The following is a 20,641-nucleotide window of genomic DNA, read 5'->3' on the forward strand; positions in this document are numbered from 1 at the left end:
TATCTATCTATCTATCTATCTATCTATCTATCTATCTATCTATCTATCTATCTATCTATCTATGTCTACTTATCCTACTTATCTATATCTTTGCCAACAAAATAAATGTACAAGAATAAACTATCTTAGTGAAAGGCAGAGTGTAGAGGGTAGAATGCTGGTCTTGGAATCAAGAATATCAGGTTTCAAATCCTAATACAGATACGAGCTGTATGATCCTGGGCAAATCACTTAACATCTCTTTCCTCATATGTGAAAGGATGGTAATTCCTGTGTAACATTTACTTTACATATCTGCTGTTATATAATATAGACAAAGTGCCTTGCCAACCTTAAAGTACTATCTAGAGGTCAATTGCTATCATTATTGTAGACAATAAAATGTGACATAATTTGAAATAAGACGGAATTGATTAAAACATCAGCCAAAACATCTCTCACAACTTGCATCAATTTCTTCCCCTTCATTTCCACTGCCACCACTATAACACAAGCTATCTCAGATCCTCTAGTACCCTCCCGATGGCAGTCCTCTACTGATAACTCTGCTCACTTCCATTCTCAACAGTCTTCAATCCATCTTTCAGACCATTACTCATTTTATCTTCCATTTATCTAGATCTGCTCATATCATTTCTTTGCTCACATATCTTTAGTGATATCCTGATGCCACACAAGTAAAATTCCAACTTCTTTATGTGACAATCAAGGCATTACTTTCCCAGGCTTTTCTCGTATTACTCTGTCCACGTTTTCTCCATTTCAACCAAACTAAACATTCTTGAAACACAAATACTTTGTGTTTTATTTTTACCTGCCATTCCTCATTATCATTGCTTGTTCCTGAAAAACCCCATTCCTTTAAAACATTGAGTTCCTTCCCAGTTTTTTACAGCCTAACTCAAATACCACCTCCTCTATGAAGTCTTTACCGATGGGTGGATTAGAAAGTTTCAGACTTCCTCAGATTCCAGCATAGCACTTTGTGTTACATCTCTCTAACACATTTTTCATGTGATGTTTTATGATATGACTATCTGTGTGGGCATCTTGTGCCCTTCCTATACTGTAAGTTCTTTTGAAGATAGGAACTATCACTTGAATAAACTTTTATCTTTGTAGTATCTGAAATTCTGCATACAATAGGCATTTAATAAATACTTATCATTTCATATCATTATATTGCAACTGGTTATGCTTAAATGACCCCCCCCCTCTTTTTAAAGAAGAATCTCATTAAAATTTGACTTTACCAGTTTTTCTATTCAAACCTTATAAACTCCCCAGATCCTAACTCTTAAAGTGATATAAGGCCAGGGCCATCCACTTGTTGTTTAGGTACCAAGACTTAGTGTTTGCTTACTATTAAAGTCTGTGACGTTGGCAGAGTTGAAGTAATGTTTTTTTGCCTTTGACAGTCAGTTCTGAGAGCATCTTATTACCTGCAGCTGAAAGAACATACTTACTTGCTGTCTCCTAGAGACCTGTTGCTGGTATGATCCTCTCCAACTGAGAAGACTTCCACATAACTGGACAAGTCAGCTGTTAGCTTTCAGCATTTTAACTTTCTAACCCAGCATGTGGTGACATTTCTTAGGAAATTAGACTTATTTTTTAAAACACCATTCAATATTTCAATTAAACCATAAATGTTTTAAAATAGTTATAAATCATTCACATAATGCAGGGTTTGCATATATTTTTAAAAATTGAAAGACAAGTTGTAATTGTAGTCTTCATTTCTTTTTGTACAGATAGGTTATTTTTTCACAAGTCTTATGAAATATGATCTTATATGATCTTATAAATGTTTTCCTATTCCATAATTATCTACTTTCTACATTTTTGACTAAATGTTAATAACAACAGTTTCTGTAGGAGCATTAGGCACTTTTGAAAGTGATGCTGCCAATAACTGGATTTTCATGGAGAGTGTTTCAAAGGAGAAAAAGTCTTAGTGACCCTCACCTTGTATCTATGTATTTAATGCTGCTTAAATATTTCTTGTGTTGAAAGTTAAACGGAACGACCACTGCTCACTTAAGTAGCATTGACCTTGAGGGTATGTTTTATTAAATAAAAACTTTCTCCCAAGATCTGCAGAAATGTGAAGGCAAAGGTTCCTACCCACCCCCTCTCCCAGGAGAGTCTACTTAAGCAAGAAATCTGTTGTAATTGGCCATTAGTCAATTAATACTATGTTGTGTTGGGATCATTCAGTTTTAATTGTGGTTTTGGAAACTATACAGTAATTTTGATGAATGACTCAAAAAAGTCTGATGACCCAAGAAAATTGTTTTTCAAACTGAATTACTCATTTTATATATCTACCTTTTTGAAATTAATGAGGACACTTATATTTTTTCAAATTAATGATGATGGTTATACAATGCTAACGCAGCCATGTTAACAGGGTATTTTAGGTATTAGATTGCCTTATTTTATGTGGCATAAATAGCCATATCCAAAGGTCTGGCCTCTTAATCTTCTATATCCATCTTTAAATTCAATTATGGACATTTACCAGGATCTCAGTAATTTCTAAATGAAACCTTTGTCTTATTCTCTTTCTATGATGACAGACTTGACAACAAATATCACAGAGGTGTTTTTAAAAAAAGATTCACTGAAATTAAAAATGTCTTGGATAATGTTTAAATGTAAACAACAGCTTATTTTAAAAGTAACAATATTATTATTTTATTACTTATTTTATATATATATTACTTATTTTAAAGTAACAATAAAACATACCTTTTAATAATGGATTCTACCACCATAGGGAAGCACAAAAAGTATGCAGAAATATGATCAGTGAAAATCTTTGAAATAAATATTTATAAATCATGTGTGTACTAGGATATAATAAGAAACACTTGATTCTGATCTTTCAGGAAAATTTTTTTTAAAGCAATTAGAGTTAAGGAATTTGCTCAAGGTTACACCGCCAGTTTTTTTCTGTGGGTGTTAAGTATCTAAGGCCAGAACTGATCCTGGTCCTCCTGACTTCAGGGCCGGTGCTCTTACTCACTGCCCCACCTAGCTGCCCCAGGAAAACGTTTTCAAAAGAACTTTTAAATCCTTATGTCTTTATCTGAAAGACGGCTAGTAATAGTTAACATTTTTACATTTTATTGCCAGTATCCCTCAAAGGTGTCCATCGGCAATTCTTAACCCAAGTATATTTTAGATGTGATTTTCTTAAACAAGTATAAAAAGTCTTTGCATATTTATTTTTCTTGTTTCTTTTAGCAGGTGATTTATTAAAAAAAAAAAAAGCAACAACACCAAAAAGTGATTTACATTTATCCCTATAAAATTTCATGTTAATTTTTTTGTGTCTAATGATTTAGACTGTTTTGATCTTCTAGAATCCTTACTTTCTCATTTAGCATGATAGGATTTTTTCCCAAACTTATAGCATCTGCAGATCTGATGAGTATGCTATCTATGCCTTTACCAAAATCACTGATAATTAATATAGTGCTAAAGACTAATTCCTAGACCTGTACATGGGAGATCTCTTCAAAGTTGATAGTAAGCAGTCTTTACACAAGTGTGGCTATTCATTATGAATCCATCAAATTGTCCTGATCTTTAGCTCATAGTTTTTCATCTTTTATATTAAAAAAAATACTACAATCACAGTTCCTGGCACATATTAAGTACTTAATATATTCTCATTGATTGATGAGAAATTTTGAATAATAATAGTAGTGTTCATATATACATGTGTATGTACATATATACACATACATATATGTGTGTGTGTACGTCTGTTGAGGAATCAGTTTTTCTAGTACATGATCTATAATCACAGCCGTTTCTTTAATATATGCATACACAAACATTGTCATTAGACAAATGACTGGCTATATATATATAAAACTTGGGCATTTGGGGGGGATTTATTATAGTCACCAAACAAAAAAATCTTGAGGTTTTTTTTTTGTTAATTTACTTTGTTTACTTAACTTTTAAAGTGATTTATTTATTATTTTTTCATTAAGGATTAGTTCTTATAGCATTATCTTGGCTAATTTCCAGAAACCAACTAGTAGAAACTGAGTACCTAAATTTAGAATTTAGTTTCCCTCATTTTTTTATTCCAAGTTTTCACATTTTAAAGGGTTAAGGTATGTGGGGGGGGGGGTTGTCATTTTTAGTTCATCAAAGTTTCTGTAATTGAGAAGATCAAAGACAAATTCAGACGTCATAAGTCAATATCAATCAATTAATGGACATTTATTAAGTACCTTTATGTGCCAGGCACTGTGCTAAGTAATTTCATCACTTTTTTAGACAGATGACAGCAACTCCCTACACTTATTCTTCCATTTAGATAATTCCTTTGTGCCTGTATCCATTAATGCTGACATTAAGGTTGTAAGAATCATGCTAGATTTACTCTTGCCTACATAAGCAAGCTGCAAACATTTAGTGCCCCTTCCAGATCATTTTACCTTTTCCCTAATGCTCTTGTATTCATTAAAAAAAAGTAAATGAGTTGCTCCTTTATGTTTTTGTCTTCAGTCTTACTGTTGAAGATGAAGTGTATGCCAGATGTTTAGAGTTTTGGGAAACTTCCTTTCCACCTTGCACTTATTTAGTAAAAAACTTTATCTAACAATAGCCTGCCAAATTTGAATCCACTGAGAATGTCTCTGTCAAGCAAAGTTTGTGATTTGTGCATCTCTTACACTTCAACTCTGTTCTATTACTCCTAAATTTATTCACTCCAGAAAACTAAATGGATCTTTTCTTTTGCCCTATATTCATCTGGCATTATTTATGGGATAGAGAACTTGGTAGATATAAATTTCTAACCTTAAGATCTCCCTACAGGAACCATGAATGATAATATAATTCACTGTTGATTAGAGAATTCTGAAAATCAGTTTTGTTTCCTTGGTGAATGCATCAGGGTATTTTATCACCTTTAGTACAGTTGACAAAGCTATTAGACCAGTAAATAATTCAATGACAAAAGCGAATATGTCTTGATCAAGTTAGATTTTGCTTATATAAGTTTAATATTCTCTGCATTTATTGTATATATTTGCTCAAGATTTCTACCACTTTCTCTCATACTAACTCATACTCCATAATGTATTTATACAATTTTTTAAGATAGCCTAATAGCATTAGTGATGAAAGGGAAAGTGCTAGGGATTGTACATTTAAGTAATTCTTCCCTTTTTCATTCCTTACCTCCCCAGAAATGTACATGGTGTTCCAGCTTCATAGTTATTGTCATAGGTGAGCACAAAAAAAAAAGTGGAAAATTACTAGAAAACACTTCTTCTATGTGTGTCAGATCCAATGTCCAACCTTTTGACCTCTCTGTAACTTTTAACTTTGAGATCACCCATGAAGCAACCCCCAAGGCTGGCACCATCTAGTAAATAGCTCTTGTTCATCTATAAGACTAGCGTCTGATTATACCACTTAGGAAACCAAAATGCCCTCTCCTCTGTACAGGAGTTTGAGATTTAGGAATATTGTCCATGAACTTCCCCCCTTCTCAGGACACATGGGCAAGTACATGTCTGCTTCTACAATGGGCTTTTATCAGAGAAGTAATTTATCATTGCCCCAGCTGCTAACACAACTTGGGTTGGGTGGATCAATTCTCAGGTCTCTGATCTCTAAACTGTGATCAGAATGCTATGGATGAGTATACGTTAGTCATATACTCATAACTTACTGGTAGCTAAAGATAAAAAAGAAATCCTTCATGTACATGGACCTTCCCCACCGCCACCTCCATCAAACCACTAGAAGTTCAAATGTGACTTCAGATAGTTATCTGTGCGATCCTAGGCAAATCATTTAACCTCCCAGCCTCAGTTTTCTGAGCTGTAAGACAGGAATGATCATAGCATCTACTTCACAGGGTTGTTGTGAGGATTGATCAAGTAAGATTGTGTTTGTAAAGTTTGTAGCACAATGCTAGACACATTTGTTAGTCATTTTAAATTTATTTTTAATGTACAAAAATAGTGTTTAATCTTCCTCACACCTCTCTCCCTTATTAAAATAGAAAAAAAAAAGAAAAAGAAAAACCCTTGTAACAAATATGTGTGTGTGTGTATAATTAAGCAAATTTCTGCATTGGCTATGTTTAAATAAATAAATTATGTATATGTGTTTTACATGTATATATATATATATAGAGAGAGAGAGAATATGCATATACACACATACATTTAAATATACTTAATGCATATGCATCATTTTATACACTGTCTACTAACTCTTTGCCAGGAGATGGATAGCATGCTTCCTCATTGGTCCTCCAGAATTATGATTGGTCATCGTGTTGATCAGTTCACAAGTCTTTCTTTTTTTTTATAATATTCTTGTTATCCTATAAAATGCTCTCCTGCTTATGCTCTTTTTGGTCTGCATTATTTGATACAAGTCTGCCCATATTTCCCTGAAATTGTGTTTAATCATTTCTTATTACATAGTAATATTCCATTACATTTATCTTCTATAATTTGTTCTATCATTCTCTGTTTGATATACACACTATTAGTTTCCAGTATTTTGCTATTAAAACAATAACAATAACAAACTATTCTAAATATTTTTATAAATATAGATCATTTTCCTCTTTCTTTTATCTCTTTGGTATTTAGACCTTACTTTTTGGACATAATTCCAAATTGCTTTACAGAATTCCTAGATCGATTCATAGTTCTACCAACACTGCATTAATGTGCCTATTTTCTCACAATCTCTCCAACATTTATCGTTTTCTCTTTTGGTCAATTTTACCAATCCAATAGATGTGTAGTAGAACCTCAAGAGTTCTTTTTATTTACATTTCTTTCATTATTAATTATTTGAAGCATTTTAGGGGGGCATGGATATTAATAGCTTAGAATGTTTCCCTTTTAAAATGGCCTCTTCCTATCCTTTAATTATTTATCAAATTCAGAATGGCTCTTATTATAAATTTGAAATTGCTTCATATATGTCTTGGAAATGAGCCTTTTTTCAGAGAAAAAGAAAATTTCAGAGGAACTTCCTGCAAAAATTCCTCCCTCCCCCCACCCCCAGTTAATAGTTTTTCTTTCATTTTTAGCTTTGTTGGTTTTGTTTTCAAAATCAACTATATGTAATCAAAATGGCCCACTTTCTTCAAAAGGGCCCACTTTCTCTTCTATGATCTTTTCTATCACTTACTTGGTCATGAATTCTTACCTTATCCACTAATCTGAAAAGTCATTTCTTTTTTGCTCCTCCAATTTTTTTTATGATGTCATCCTTAATATCAAAGTCATGCATACATTTAGAATTTATTTATATGGTTTCAGTTTCTTTGAGAGACCAAAATAACAATTTCTCTAAGCAGGAATCCTTATGAATCATAGCCAGTCAATCATCTCAGTGTCATCCCCTGTCCCTGAAATGTAATTAGGAATTGTCTGTGCCTGCTAGACAAGGTACCCATGGGTGTGTACTTTCCCCATGGGCAGCTTCTTTCTTGAGCTAGGATGAAGACTTAAACTCATAACCTCATCATATCAAAGAATGAGCTCATCAAGCTGAACACATCCTCTTATACTTGCACCAAATGCCTCCATTATTTATTGTGAGAATGGTCCTTTTAAAGCCTCAATTCCTAAAGTAAGTGTGCATTATTCTTGTTGTAGAAAGGCCTATCAGCACTGTGGGTGAAAACCTACACAATACTCCTTTGGAAATCTTCTCTCACTATATAACTGGAGTATGCATGAAGATAATTTCTTCATGTTTGGAAAGGATATTTTCTGGATGGAAGCCAAAAGAGCAAATTATCTCCCCTTGATTTTTGAAGAGGTTTTACTGAGGGAGCAGACATGATTTCTGGACAGAGAGAAAACCTTTCACAGAACTGCAGATAAGAATGTTAACTTCTGAAGCTTCAAGGGAAGATTTTGACATGGGATTAGTGAGCCATGCCTCTGGAAAACATTTTCAAAGTGAAGAGATAGAAATATATGTGGTTCTTCACTTCATAATGTCAGCAGAGCTCTCCTATGCCAATGAGATGCTTCTGAGGGAAAAAATGGAGATTTTTATTGCACATTTAACTAGCTTGTCACTGTAAATGGTGAAATTATGTTGGGATGTTTTTTTGAAGACAGGCATTTGCTCTGCCCATTAAACTTGCTAATTTTTTTTAAAAATGAAAACCTATTTTGAGTACATTAAGAGAATTTGGTGTTTAAAGGAAATTTGTAGTGAATCACTTTGGAAAGTGGTGAATCTTTTGTAGTATAGCTGGTTACCTTATAATTTATTCTTTTGGGGGGAAAATAAGTGGTAGTTGTTTTTCTAAGTGAGAATTTGCTTCAAATTCATCTTCAAAATATGAATGTTTTCTCTAGTAAAAAATGTTGAAACATGAATGAATTGTGTTAACATAGGGAGAGTCAGCACTGATTAACACTGATAATCTCAAGTAATGTACAGAAATCCATAGGCTGTAAATAGTTGTGTGCATGTGATCCCATATACAAATAGTGGCCCTTTCAAATACTCTTATCTTTATGGTTAGAGAATCAGAGTCATAAGAAAGTGTTTAAAACCAGTCTCTGTTTCTTCTTCCTGGGTAGAGTTGGAGCATCATGATAGGTCCAGGGGAAACAAAAACAATTAGCTTGTAATTTCGAGCATTACCAAAAGATGGAGGTCCTTTACCCACTATTATTTATCTGATTTCATTTAACTTCTTTTTACTTCAAGAATTAAAAACAAGACATTCTAATTTTGTCTTTTGGTTCTATAGAATAACCACCTTCATAGCAAAGTAATCGAAAATATTGAATCTCGTCCTTTGAAGTGTGAATTACTTGAGTAAATAATTTTAATCCTTAGAAATGTTACATGATTAATATTCATGGTCTGCCTGTGCTTCATTATGTCAATTTATACTTTTAAACAATCTCTAAGCATGGCAGGAACTATTTTTTTATAAAAAAAGAAATAATTACAGTGTCTCTTCAGTGCCCTTTTCCTGTAGTGATTACCTTCACATATGCTAGTAATGTAATCCTCACACCCACCAGCCCTATTGATTCAACTCTGACTTGACCCAAAACTAGAAATCTATTCTAAAGTCATCATTGAAACTCCAGGTACAAAGTGTGATAAACAGGAAAATTCTGGATGCAATAAAGTCTGTTGTCATCATATTTAGAGGGAGTGTGGTACAGTATTAAGAGGGGATCTAGGTTCACATGCTGACTGTGGCACTGCACTGCTGGTGTGATTTGGGGCCAGTCATTTTACTTCCCTGGTGTACTGTTTCCCCATCTGCAAAGTGAGGGTCCTGGATGAAATTGCCTCTGAAGGCCCTTCTAGCTTTAAATCCTCTGATGATGGTACACAACCTGTTTGTAAGTCAGTCAGTCAATAAGCATTTGTTAAGAGCCAGGCAGGCACTCTACTAAGTGCTAGTGATACAAAGAAAACCAAAAACAATACTTGACCTCAAGAAATCCCCAATCTAATGGAGAAGACAATATGCAAGCAACCACACACAAACAAGATATAGACATGATAAATTGGAGATAACCAACTGAGGGAAGCACTAACATAAAGAGAGATTGGGAAAGGCTTCTGATGGAAAAGGGAATTTTAGATGGAAGCCAAGAGGCAAAGGAGGGAGAGAATTCCAGGCAAGGATAACTGCTAGTGAAAAAGCCTACAGTTGGGAGATGGCGTGTCTGTTTCATCCTAGGGAGCCAATGGAGTTTACTAAGAAAGGCATAGCAGACCTATATTTTGGGACGATTATTTTCGTAGCTATTCAGCTGTCAAAATGATATGAAATAGAGAATGGCCTGGAAAGAGAAGAGCCTTGAGACAGGGAGGACAAATATTGGGATAGTATGGACAGGAGTTGCCTACACCAAGCAGTGTCAAAGTAAAGAAGAAAATGAGAAATGTCATGAAAATAAAATCAATAGGCCGATTGCACATAGGGAGTGAGGAGTAAAGGATGATACCTAGGTTATCGGTCTGGGTAAATGGGAGGATAGTCATAGAGAGAGTCATAGAGAAGTTTAGAATGGGGCAGGGGGGAACTAATGAGTTTCATTTTGGATGTGTTCAGTGTAAGCTGTCCGTAGTGTCCAGTTTGAGGGGTCTAATAGGCTTTTGGAAATATAAGTCTGGAGGTTATGACAGAAGTAGGAGGTGAATAGATCTGAAAATCATCAGCATAGAGATGTTAAAATCAAATTCATAGGAGTTGTTGAGATCACCATGTGAAATCGTATTGTTGGAAAAGAGATGAAGGTCTATGGGACCCCCTAAGTTTATCAGGTGTTACTTGGATGACAATCCAGAAAACGAGACTAAGAAAGATTATTTAAGCAGGCAGAAGAAGAATGAGGATAGAGGAGCGTCACAGAAATCTACAGTTTCCTAGGTGCGTGTCAAGGAAAAGAAGGTGATTAACAGTGAGGTAAAAAAAAAAATGAGGAGGATTGAAAAGGGGTCATTAGATTTGGCAATTAAGAGATCAGTTAAGAAACCAGACTATAGTATAGATAGACCCTTTAAAAAAGAGTGAGGTAAAAAGTAGTAGAGACATCTATAAACAATCTTGTTGAGGAGTCTAGCCACAAAAGGGAGAAGAAAGACGGGATGATGGTGGTGGGGATGGGAACATCAAGTGAGGGCATTTTGAGGATGAGGGAGATGTAGGCACATTTATAGACGGTAAGGAAGCAGCCAGTAGACAAGGAGATACAAAAATAAGAAAGCAAACGATTTTATGGAATCCTGTTCCTCCCTGGAAGTATTACTTTTGAGAACCACACTTATCTGGGAGTTGCAAGCTTTTACAAAGGTCTAGGTGTACTATAGCAGACATAAGTGATGCATGAGTGAAATTGTATAGACTTGCAAGAGATTTCTATGAAATAATGGGGGAAAGTTTCAACATTTATAAATGCAAAATGTTTATTTCATAATGAAATTGTTATAGTCAGCTTTACTATTGCTTCAATTATTTTGCTAATAAATTCATTAAAATTTATTCGGAAGACATGAACAAACAGCTCAGAAGTTGGCCTAATCTTATGTATAATTCCATTACTAGTTGACTGGATGATTTATGATGTTTCAAGGAATGCAAATACTGGGGTGTGCAGGTCTAATTGATCCTAAATAACTAAACAGATTAACAGTTCATCTTGAAAGAGAAAACAATGATTTTCAAGGAAACAGTTTAACATCAATACAATATAATACTATCATCTTGTCAAAGTCCTTGCACATTATGTATTTTTAATTATAGAAATGGAAAAACTGACAGTATATGGTCACTAAAGATATTCTACCTGCCCCTAATAACATCCTAAGAGAATGTTTTAGTGTGTCCCCTGTGCTTAGATGTTGGCAAGATGCAGAATAAATACTGTATTGAGTTTCTAAGGCACACCTGTCCCTTTACCTTAATGTAAAAATAGCCACATTTGCAGTCTGGGCTTATTCCTTACTGGGAATAATTTTAAAAGTTTTATCATTAGTCAGCATACACACCAGGTAATTGGGAAAGCTGTATCCTCAAAGTCTTCCAAAAATAGCTATCTAATAGATGACCAAAAAATGTACAAGATAACTCAGCATATTAATACTAAGTTGGGTAGTTGGAAGATTGTTTTAAAAGATGATATCATCTGGAGATAATCGTGCAATTCAGCAAATATTTATAAAGCACTTATTATATGCAAGGCATTGGGACTCCAAAGACAAAATTTTTAAAAAATAGTCCCTGTCCTCGAGGAACGTACAATCTACTGGACAGTCAAAGAAGTTGATGGAGTTTTTAGCTTCCATGCTTTACAGCTCAGAAAAATTTCTTCTTAAAAGTTAGAAATGGAATTAAGGCACTGTGTAAGAATGAAAGATGTCGTTTTCACCTGAATGCTTCTTAAAAGAGAACAGATTGTTATATTTTCACAGATTTGTAAATGGAGCATTACGTAACCAGAGTGTTCCAGAAAATGTTTATCAGTCCACTGAGCTAGGAAAAAAAAAGTCATCCATAAATAACTGTGGGAAGGAAGAATGAGTCCAAAGAAAGGATCTGAAATGTATTATAGTGATGTTCATAAATTGAATAAATTCTGTTAATAGTATATGGCTTTTCAGCTGGCTCCAGTTATTTACCTGAAGTCCTTTCTAATTTTGAAATCATTAACCATTTTCAATAAGAACACTTCCTTCACCAGAATTCTAGAGAATCAAATGCTACAGTATATTCTTAATAATTATTTATTTTTATTACAGAAAATAAAACATGCAAGTTATTTAACAACCTGTCTCCAACATCTATCTGTTGCCTACCTTAATATGCATTCCTTCCCTTTATGTTTTCATCAATCTATCTAAAATGACTTTGCTATTTTTCATACCCCAAATAACTTTCATTTTCAAGCTTTTGCATGAGATGTTCCCTGAACCTGAAATGCATTTTCTCTTTATTTTCACCTCTTAAAAGTTCAGTTTCTATGCCACATTCCACAAGAAACCTCTTCTGATTCCTACATTTGCTGATGCTTCCTCCCTCAAATTCCTTGTGTTTAACATATATGTATATATGCTTACATATACACATATGTTATAGAAATTTACATATGCACATGTTAACTCATCCAACAGAATATAATATTCTTTAGGGTAGAAACTATTCCATTTATATTTTTGCTTTTGCCTAGCAAGACAAGTTAACAAGTCAACAAGCATTTTTAAGTAGGCATTAAATATGTTTATTGATTGAGTAAAATTATTTTCCATTGATTAATAGAATTAATATGCAGCTACCAATTATGGAAAGAAGACCAACTTAGTAGTCAGGAGACTTGAGTTCTAGTTTATGATTCATTATCAACTAGCTGTGAAATTTTAATAAATTCATTTTCCCTGGATCTGGACCCTATTCCATAATGATAATGTCCCAAATCAGGATTGGCACCTTCTACTTCTAAAATTCTAAGAAAAGACAGACAGACAGACCAACCATTTATTAAATACTTAGAAGTAGTGGTGCTTCTAAAATTGTCTCATTTACTAAAACAATCTCCAGTTGGAAAAACCAAATTATATTAATTCAGAAAGGGAAAATGATGACTAATTTTTGTCATAGTTGATGTTTGATTTTCATATTTCATATATACATATTTTTAAATTATAGGGTGAACCTGGAGAAGCAGGGAATCCTGGCCCCCCTGGTGAATCTGGCCCTGGTGTAAGTATTATATTTATTATTATTGAAGAGGTCAACAAATTAAAAATATTCTTTTACTAATTAATGATATTGGACTGAGTTCTTACCATTCCCATCTTATTAAGTGCAGACTTTCTATATTATAAAACTAAATTGTGTTATAATTATGAATATCTTGATTTCTAATCATTTAAAGATGGAGAAAACATGATTTCAATAAAAAATATTCAATCTATAATCCATTATTTAAGGCCCTTAAAGCATTTTTCTATGTGTACTTTCCCTAATATTTAGTTACTGCAATAGTCAAATAAAAATTCAAAGCATAACTGTAAAATAGGAAAGGCCCTTTCTCCAGGTAAATAGGAAAGTTTAAATTGAATTGCCAATCATTTTCTTTCTAATGCATTTTGGTATAAAGCCTTAAATGGTTCAATTTTGTTATATTATGCAGGGTCCAAAAGGTGAACGAGGAGAAAAAGGTGAAGCAGGTCCTCCGGGTGCTGCAGGACCCCCAGGAATCAAGGGACCCCCAGGTGATGATGGACCTAAAGGCAATCCAGTAAGTGAGCAAACTGCCTTAAAACCAAGGAACTGACATGCAAGTCTCCATGAGAGTTTCCAGAGTTGTTCATAATGGAACTGTAGCTTCTAAGACACTAATCAGAGAAATGTATATTCATTTGTACAAAAATGAAGGGGAGGAGAGGTTTTTAAGGGGAGGAGAAGCACGGGGTTTTTTGTTGGTTTGTTTTGCTGTTTTGAATTCACTAGCTGACTTAATTTTTTTTTTTTTACCTTTTCAATTTTTCTAGGGTCCCGTTGGTTTCCCTGGAGATCCTGGTCCTCCTGGTGAGCCAGGCCCTGCTGTAAGTATCCTAGAAAGCAAAGAACCTTTAGAAAAATAGGTCCTTATTGTTGCTTTTTTCCCCCTTAAGTAAAATAGATCTACATTTGGACACAATATGGGTCCATAACTTATGACCCTTTGGAAATGGGCAAAATATATCTTTGTTACAGTAAGAGAAGATAGATGATAGATGAATAGATAGTTGAATGAAGAGATAAACTGATTATTTATTAATCATTTACTGTGTTACAGATATGATGCTAAGTAAGGGCTGACTAAGAAGACAAGGAGGACCTGAGTTCAAATCTGGCCTCAGACACTTAATACAAACACAAAAACTAGCCATATGACCTTGGGCAAGTCACTTAACCCCAGCTGCCCTACCTTCCTCTTTCCAAAAAGCAAAAAAAAAAAATATGTATATATAGTCTTGCCAGGAACTTAGATTCTGATGGGGGACCATAATACAAAGAAAAGTTGCAAAGTATGTTTGAGGGAATATGGTATCCATTGACATGGTTCTGATACAGAAGTGACCCAGAAGCATGAGTCCAGAAAAAATAAGGCAAAAGCTTTTTTATCAAAACCAAGGGACCCAGGGATGGAATCCAGGTTACAGGTGGAAAGGATGTGGAGGCCATGAGCCAAGTAGAGAAGTATAACATGAGAGCTTGTTTTACTGTTGAACTATGTGCAAAGGTGGGTGGTACTTTCTGACTCCTTCATCCTCTTCCTGAAAGTTCTTTTTCCCATGGGAAAGGCTATTTCTCCATAATGTCATTTCCCTTGAAGGGGGAATATGCAGGTCTAAAATATGTCCTCTAATACCCAACTAAACTAAATCCCAACAATTTCACTGAAGATTGCAGAGCTGCCATGCCTTCTTCTGGTCTGGGTTCAGTGCCATACCTTTGGTTATCCAACTTGTTATGATATTAATAAATCTCAGCATTATGTTAAGTGGGATGGCTTATCCTATTTTCATTTCTGGTAAAAAAAAAAGTACTGACTAAAGTTAAGCTTGCTACAAATAATTTAGGTTTCTTGCTCTTTTAGGGTCAAGATGGTGTTGGTGGTGACAAGGGTGAAGATGGAGATGCTGGTCAGCCTGTAAGTAAGCTTTTGTATATTCTTTGCATCATCTTAAGGCATTTTTTGGAAATAATTGAAGCTGATAAACATCTTAGAAGGATAATGATTTGGTATTATATTTTCTAATAGAAATTCCATTGTTCTCAAACTGATTTTTACAAATATCTAAGACTTATTTTCCCCCCTGCAATATCTAGTGGCTTTAAATATCTGAAATAGGTTTATTATGTGAAAAGATGGATTAGGTTTTTTTGTTACCCTATGGTATAGTAATTAGAGAAATGAGCGGAAGATTTGGGGTCATTTTTTAAAAGTTATAACAACTAGAGCTGTCCAAGAGTGGAATGGATTATCTTAGAACATAGTAGATTGCCCATCACTTCCTTTTTAAAGGAGGCTGTGCTACACCATTTGAGAATAGCATAGTGGGGATTCCTGCTGAAGTATGGGTTAGACTATATGCTATCAACCTGTCAACAAACAATTATTTAATGCTTTCCAAGTGTCAGGTATTGGTGCTAAGCTCAAGACACAAAGAGAGGCAAAAGGCAGGAGACATCATACAAAATAACTGTGTACAAACAGGCTATATACAGAGTAAATCAGAATGATGAACAGAGGTCATATATTAACATTAAAGGTGAAAAGAAAGACTTCTTGTAGAAGGTAGGACTTGTTACTTGATGCTTCAGAGAAGCCAAAAGATAGACATGAAGAGGGAAAAGCCAGTGAAAATATCCAGGGTACAGAGACACTTCCTTGTGTAAGAAACATTAATGAGAGAAGTGTCACTGAACTATAGAATATGTGGAGGTGGGTGTAGGGTGTGAAAAACCTGAGAATGTAGGGGGTGGGGAACAGGTTATAAAAGTTTTTTGGATGCCAATCAGAGGATTTTTATACTTGATCCTGGAGGTGACGGGGGGGGGGGGCATTGGAGTTTATTGAGTAGGGGAGCAAACCCTCCCATCTTGATTTTTTTCTTTTTTTTCCTAATTAAAGGGGCCATATCTTGACTCACTTCTTAAAGAGGCCTATTCACTGAATGGGCATATGTCTTAGATTGAAAGGGCCAGGGTCTCCCATTGCATTCTGGGTCATCTCCAGTCATCTTGATGAATTATGTGGTCACTGGACCTAGATGGCTCTGGAGGAGAAAGTGAGGCTGGTGACCTTGCACAGCCCTCCCTCACTCAAATCAAAGTCAACTGCAAGTCACGTCATCATCTCCCTGATGCCATGGGCCTCTTTGAAAATGAAGAACAAACACAACAACAGCAACACAAACATGATCATACCTGTACAGCTGAATGGAGGATGAAGTGGAGTGAGAAGAGATGTAGTAGGGAGACCAAATAGTCTAGGCATGAAGGCCTGTGCCAAGATGGTGACAATGTCAGAGGAGGGAAGGGGACATACAAGAAAGGTGATAGGGCAGCCAGGTAGCCCAGCGAGTAAGAGCACTGGCTCCAGTGTTGGGATGACCTGGGATCGAATCCGGGCTCAGACACTTAGCACCCACCCAGAAATACCTGACCACTGTGTAACCTTGAGCAAGTTACTTAACCCCGATTGCTTAAAAAAAAAAAAGAAAGGTGATAAGGAGGAAAGAATATTAACCCTGGTATCAGAGGGTCTGGGTTGAAATCCTACCTTGGATACTTATTACACATATATGTATGACCATGGGCAAGTGACTTAATATCCCTGGTTCTTAGTTACTTCATCTGTAAAATGTAGAGGTTGGACTAGATGGCCTCTAAGGGCCCTTACAACTCTAAATCAATGATATGATGAATCCATGTCTGCAGTCTCAACTCTGAGAATTTTCAGTTTTATAACTTCCTTTACATAGACAATTTGTTGTGATTTAAGAATTGTCAAGAAAGCCCTCTTTCCCCATCGGCAAATATCTTCCTCACATTTGCCCAGATACTTCACTTTACCTTGTAGAGCCAGTTAAAATTCCACAAATTAGAGATTCAGTTAGATTACTGAGTAGCCTCTTTTAGAATTACAAATAGGTTGTGGTGGTGAAGTCATAACCTTAATATGAGTTTCTTTAATTGGGATATTTTCCTATTAACATCTAAGAAAAGTCATTGTGGAAAAGAGAATTTTGATGTGGGCACCATTTTATTATTTTAGCAATGAACACAACCTTCAATATGACCCTTAGTTGTGCCCAGATCTATAGGAGATTAATCCTTTGACAGAGCAGGCGAAGGGTTAGAAATCTGGGAGAGGGAGAAAGTGCTGTTTCAAAGTGCTAGTATAGTGGAATTCAATAAAAATAACTAACTTTAAAGATTCTGGAGCATTAAATTTGTATACAGTTCTTTAATATGTATACTTCATACTTTACAGGGTCCTCCTGGTCCTTCTGGTGAAGCTGGCCCTCCTGGACCTCCTGGGAAAAGGGTAAGTTACTTGACTATTAATTTGAAATTTTTTCAAGTTTTTTCTACTGTGCCCACACTTTTAGATTTGTGTGAACAATAATTTGAAAGAAAAATAAAAAGGAACACAAACAATGGGACCTAAACAATGCAAATTGGTTAAATGTTCATTAATAAGGAATTTATATGAAATTATATTTTCACCATTATGATAAAATTCAACAATTATCACTAATTTTACATTTACATTCTTTGGGCTTCCCTAAGCATTCGATTTTTTTTAAAGTTAAATTTGGAATTAATTATCCTACATCTGCAAAGATTAATAATAATACGTAAATGATATAAAGATATTAGGATTATTTCCTGGGATCAATACATGATTTGACATTACAAGGAAGGTAGGAGAAGAATTAAGTTCTTCCTGTCCAAAACTCACTTCTCTCTGGATAATTATAGAGAGTCTGGTAGGGGAGCAATTCAGTAATTGCATATGGGTCAAAACACAAATATCTCCACTTTACTAAAGTACTGTGAGCATCACCTTTGGCATTAATAGCTATTTATGCCATCAGTGGAGAGTGAGGAATTCCTTATTTCGTTGAGCATTAGCATAAATTCAACTCCCTATCCTGGAAATGTATTAACCGAAAAGGACCTAATAATTAAGACACAAAGATTTTGGCATTAAATTATAGAGAAGATTTTTTTTTAAATAGAGTATGTGACTTTTATGATGCAAAGGCCAGTTTTAATCTGCTAGAATGTTTTTTCTGAATAATGTATGAGTGAATAACCTTCCTTTGGTTTCATGCTACATATAGTTTATATAAAGGTTTTCTTTATTTGTTGTTTATTAATTTAAATCCAAAATTTCAAGAAAAAAATTATCACTATTATATTCAAAATTTTACTAGATAACTTTTCAAGATTTTACTCCTTTTAAGATTTGCCATAATCTTATTTCCAGAAAGCCCAAAGTGCAGCTTTATTTTCCAATTAACATAAGAATTTCATGGGGACAGAGTTCCAGGAAAAGAAATACATCTGAACCAAACTCTACAATATGAGAGACCCAAAAAGTTTCTTTTCTGTAATTCATATTACCTTCTTCTACTAACCATTGAGGCTTATTTTTAGAATAAACATATGCATTATTGTTGGGATACAAGTAGTCCACTGCAATGTGATATAGTTGTCAGAGTACAAAAACTGGAGTCAGGAAGAACAGAGTTTGAATTCTGCCTCAGTCACTTACTAGCTGAATGTCTTAAGCAAGTCACTTCAAACTTAATGTTTTCATCTCTAAAGTGGTGATAAAAAGAGCACCTATATCACAGAGTATTTGTATCAAATGATGTGATACAAATTCAAGTCTTCCTGACTTGAGGTCTAGTGTTCTATCCACTGAACAACCTATCTGCCCAACTAATTTTTACATGTTAACTCTAATCCCCTCCTGAAAAAAGAAATGTAAACCACTTCTCCTTGCTGTGTTTTCAGAATATATAAAAAAAGAGATAAGTAATACTCCATAGTGTATGGGTATGAAATCATCCTGTACATTTCTACACTCGTTCATGAAACCCTCATTCTTTGGCTATTATTTTCAATGGGGGTGATAGAGAAATGCAATATATGAGAGATGTGATCTCTTTACCTTTAAGGGTTTTTATAGTCTACTAAGAAAAATTTTACACACACACACACACACACACACACCAAAATGCAAAACAACTGAATCTGAAGCAGCATAGGAATTAAGCATACATATATATAAAGCTCTTTGTAAACATTACAATACTATATAAAATTTAGCTATTATTATTGTTATTCTCCTTTCATATTTGGTTTCTTACATGTCTTTCCCAGTTTCCTAATGTTGCCAAGATCGGAAACTTGTCAAACAGAGAGTCCTTTTTCTCTTTGGATCTATTTCCATTCAGTGGTTTTTGGATCATAATTGGTGGTATTGCTTTTCAAAGGCAGCAATTCTATTATAGAGGAAAATCCTGCCGGACTTCCTCATCTTGGAAAGAAGGGTCAAAATGCTGAACTCCTTTCTCAACAATTTGCTATGCTACTCTGCCCAGCTTTTGCTACATTAGATATGAATCTCGTCACCAATAAATAGTTTCAATGCCTCTCATTGTCCTCCCATTCAACAGATGTTAATATTGCTTTTCAGAGATCAGTCTTCCTTTAAATGGTGTGTTTTTTTTTCCTTTTTCTTTGGTAAAGTAAATTCAATATTGTTTATATGTATTCAAATATAGTCTTTGCCTAGATCTACTGTGGAACTAATTGCAAAGGAAAATAGTGATACAAAAAGTCTTTTATTCTTATGCAAAGGCATTTAAAAAATCACTCACATGGACAGATTTTCTTTTCTAAATACATAAAACATTTGAGAAGAAAAGTCCATCATCTTTGGTTCTGTGATATCATTTGTCCTAAAAGTTAGCATCAATTGATTGTTGCTGTTGTTGTTATTGTCATTCATCCAAATCTTTGTGACCCCTTATGGGATTTTCTTGGCAAAGATATTGTAGTGGCTTTGACTTGCCCAGAGTCAAAGGGCTAGTGAGTATCTGAGATCAAATTTGAATTCAGGTCTTCCTGACTTGAGGTCTAGTGTTCTGTCCACTGAACAACCTATCTGCCCAACTAATTTTTACATGTTAACTATAATCTCCTCCTTAAAGAAAAAAAAAAAACGTAAACCACTTCTTGCTGTGTTTTCAGAATATAGAAAAAAAGAGATAAATAATACTCCATAGTGTATGAGTATGAAATCATCCTGTACATTTCTACACTCGTTCATGAAACCCTCATTCATTGGCTATTATTTTCAATGGGGATGATAGAGAAATGCAATATACTGTGTTTCCCTGATAATAAGACCTATCCCGAAAATAAGCCCTCCCCTTACTGTGTAAGATTCCTCTAAAATAAGCCCTCCCCCAAAAATAAGCCCTATTGAGATTGCTACTGTAGTGAAGGTGATCCCATGCGCTATACGCTACATTACGGTACCCTCTGTATGCACCGTACCCCCCCCCCCCC

At 34.7% G+C, this 20,641-nt stretch overlaps 1 protein-coding gene and 1 long non-coding RNA gene across 3 annotated transcripts in view; one reads left to right on the forward strand and one right to left on the reverse strand.

Moving 5' to 3' along the window:
- Positions 1-20,641, forward strand: part of COL11A1 (collagen type XI alpha 1 chain) — a 301,954-nt gene that overhangs the window by 240,933 nt on the left and 40,380 nt on the right. The window contains exons 50-54 of the mRNA XM_069090512.1: positions 13,202-13,255; positions 13,689-13,796; positions 14,050-14,103; positions 15,141-15,194; positions 17,544-17,597. Of these exons, the coding sequence (XP_068946613.1) occupies positions 13,202-13,255; positions 13,689-13,796; positions 14,050-14,103; positions 15,141-15,194; positions 17,544-17,597 (324 nt within the window). The remainder of the gene's footprint in view (positions 1-13,201; positions 13,256-13,688; positions 13,797-14,049; positions 14,104-15,140; positions 15,195-17,543; positions 17,598-20,641) is intronic.
- Positions 1-20,641, reverse strand: part of LOC138162938 (uncharacterized) — a 1,121,756-nt gene that overhangs the window by 27,297 nt on the left and 1,073,818 nt on the right. The gene's annotated exons all lie outside the window — the stretch shown is intronic.

This window comes from Petaurus breviceps, unplaced genomic scaffold (genome assembly GCF_028583685.1).
Source record: "Petaurus breviceps papuanus isolate PSGF00001 unplaced genomic scaffold, PetGlider_PUasm1.0 186, whole genome shotgun sequence".
NCBI classification, from domain to species: domain Eukaryota; kingdom Metazoa; phylum Chordata; class Mammalia; order Diprotodontia; family Petauridae; genus Petaurus; species Petaurus breviceps.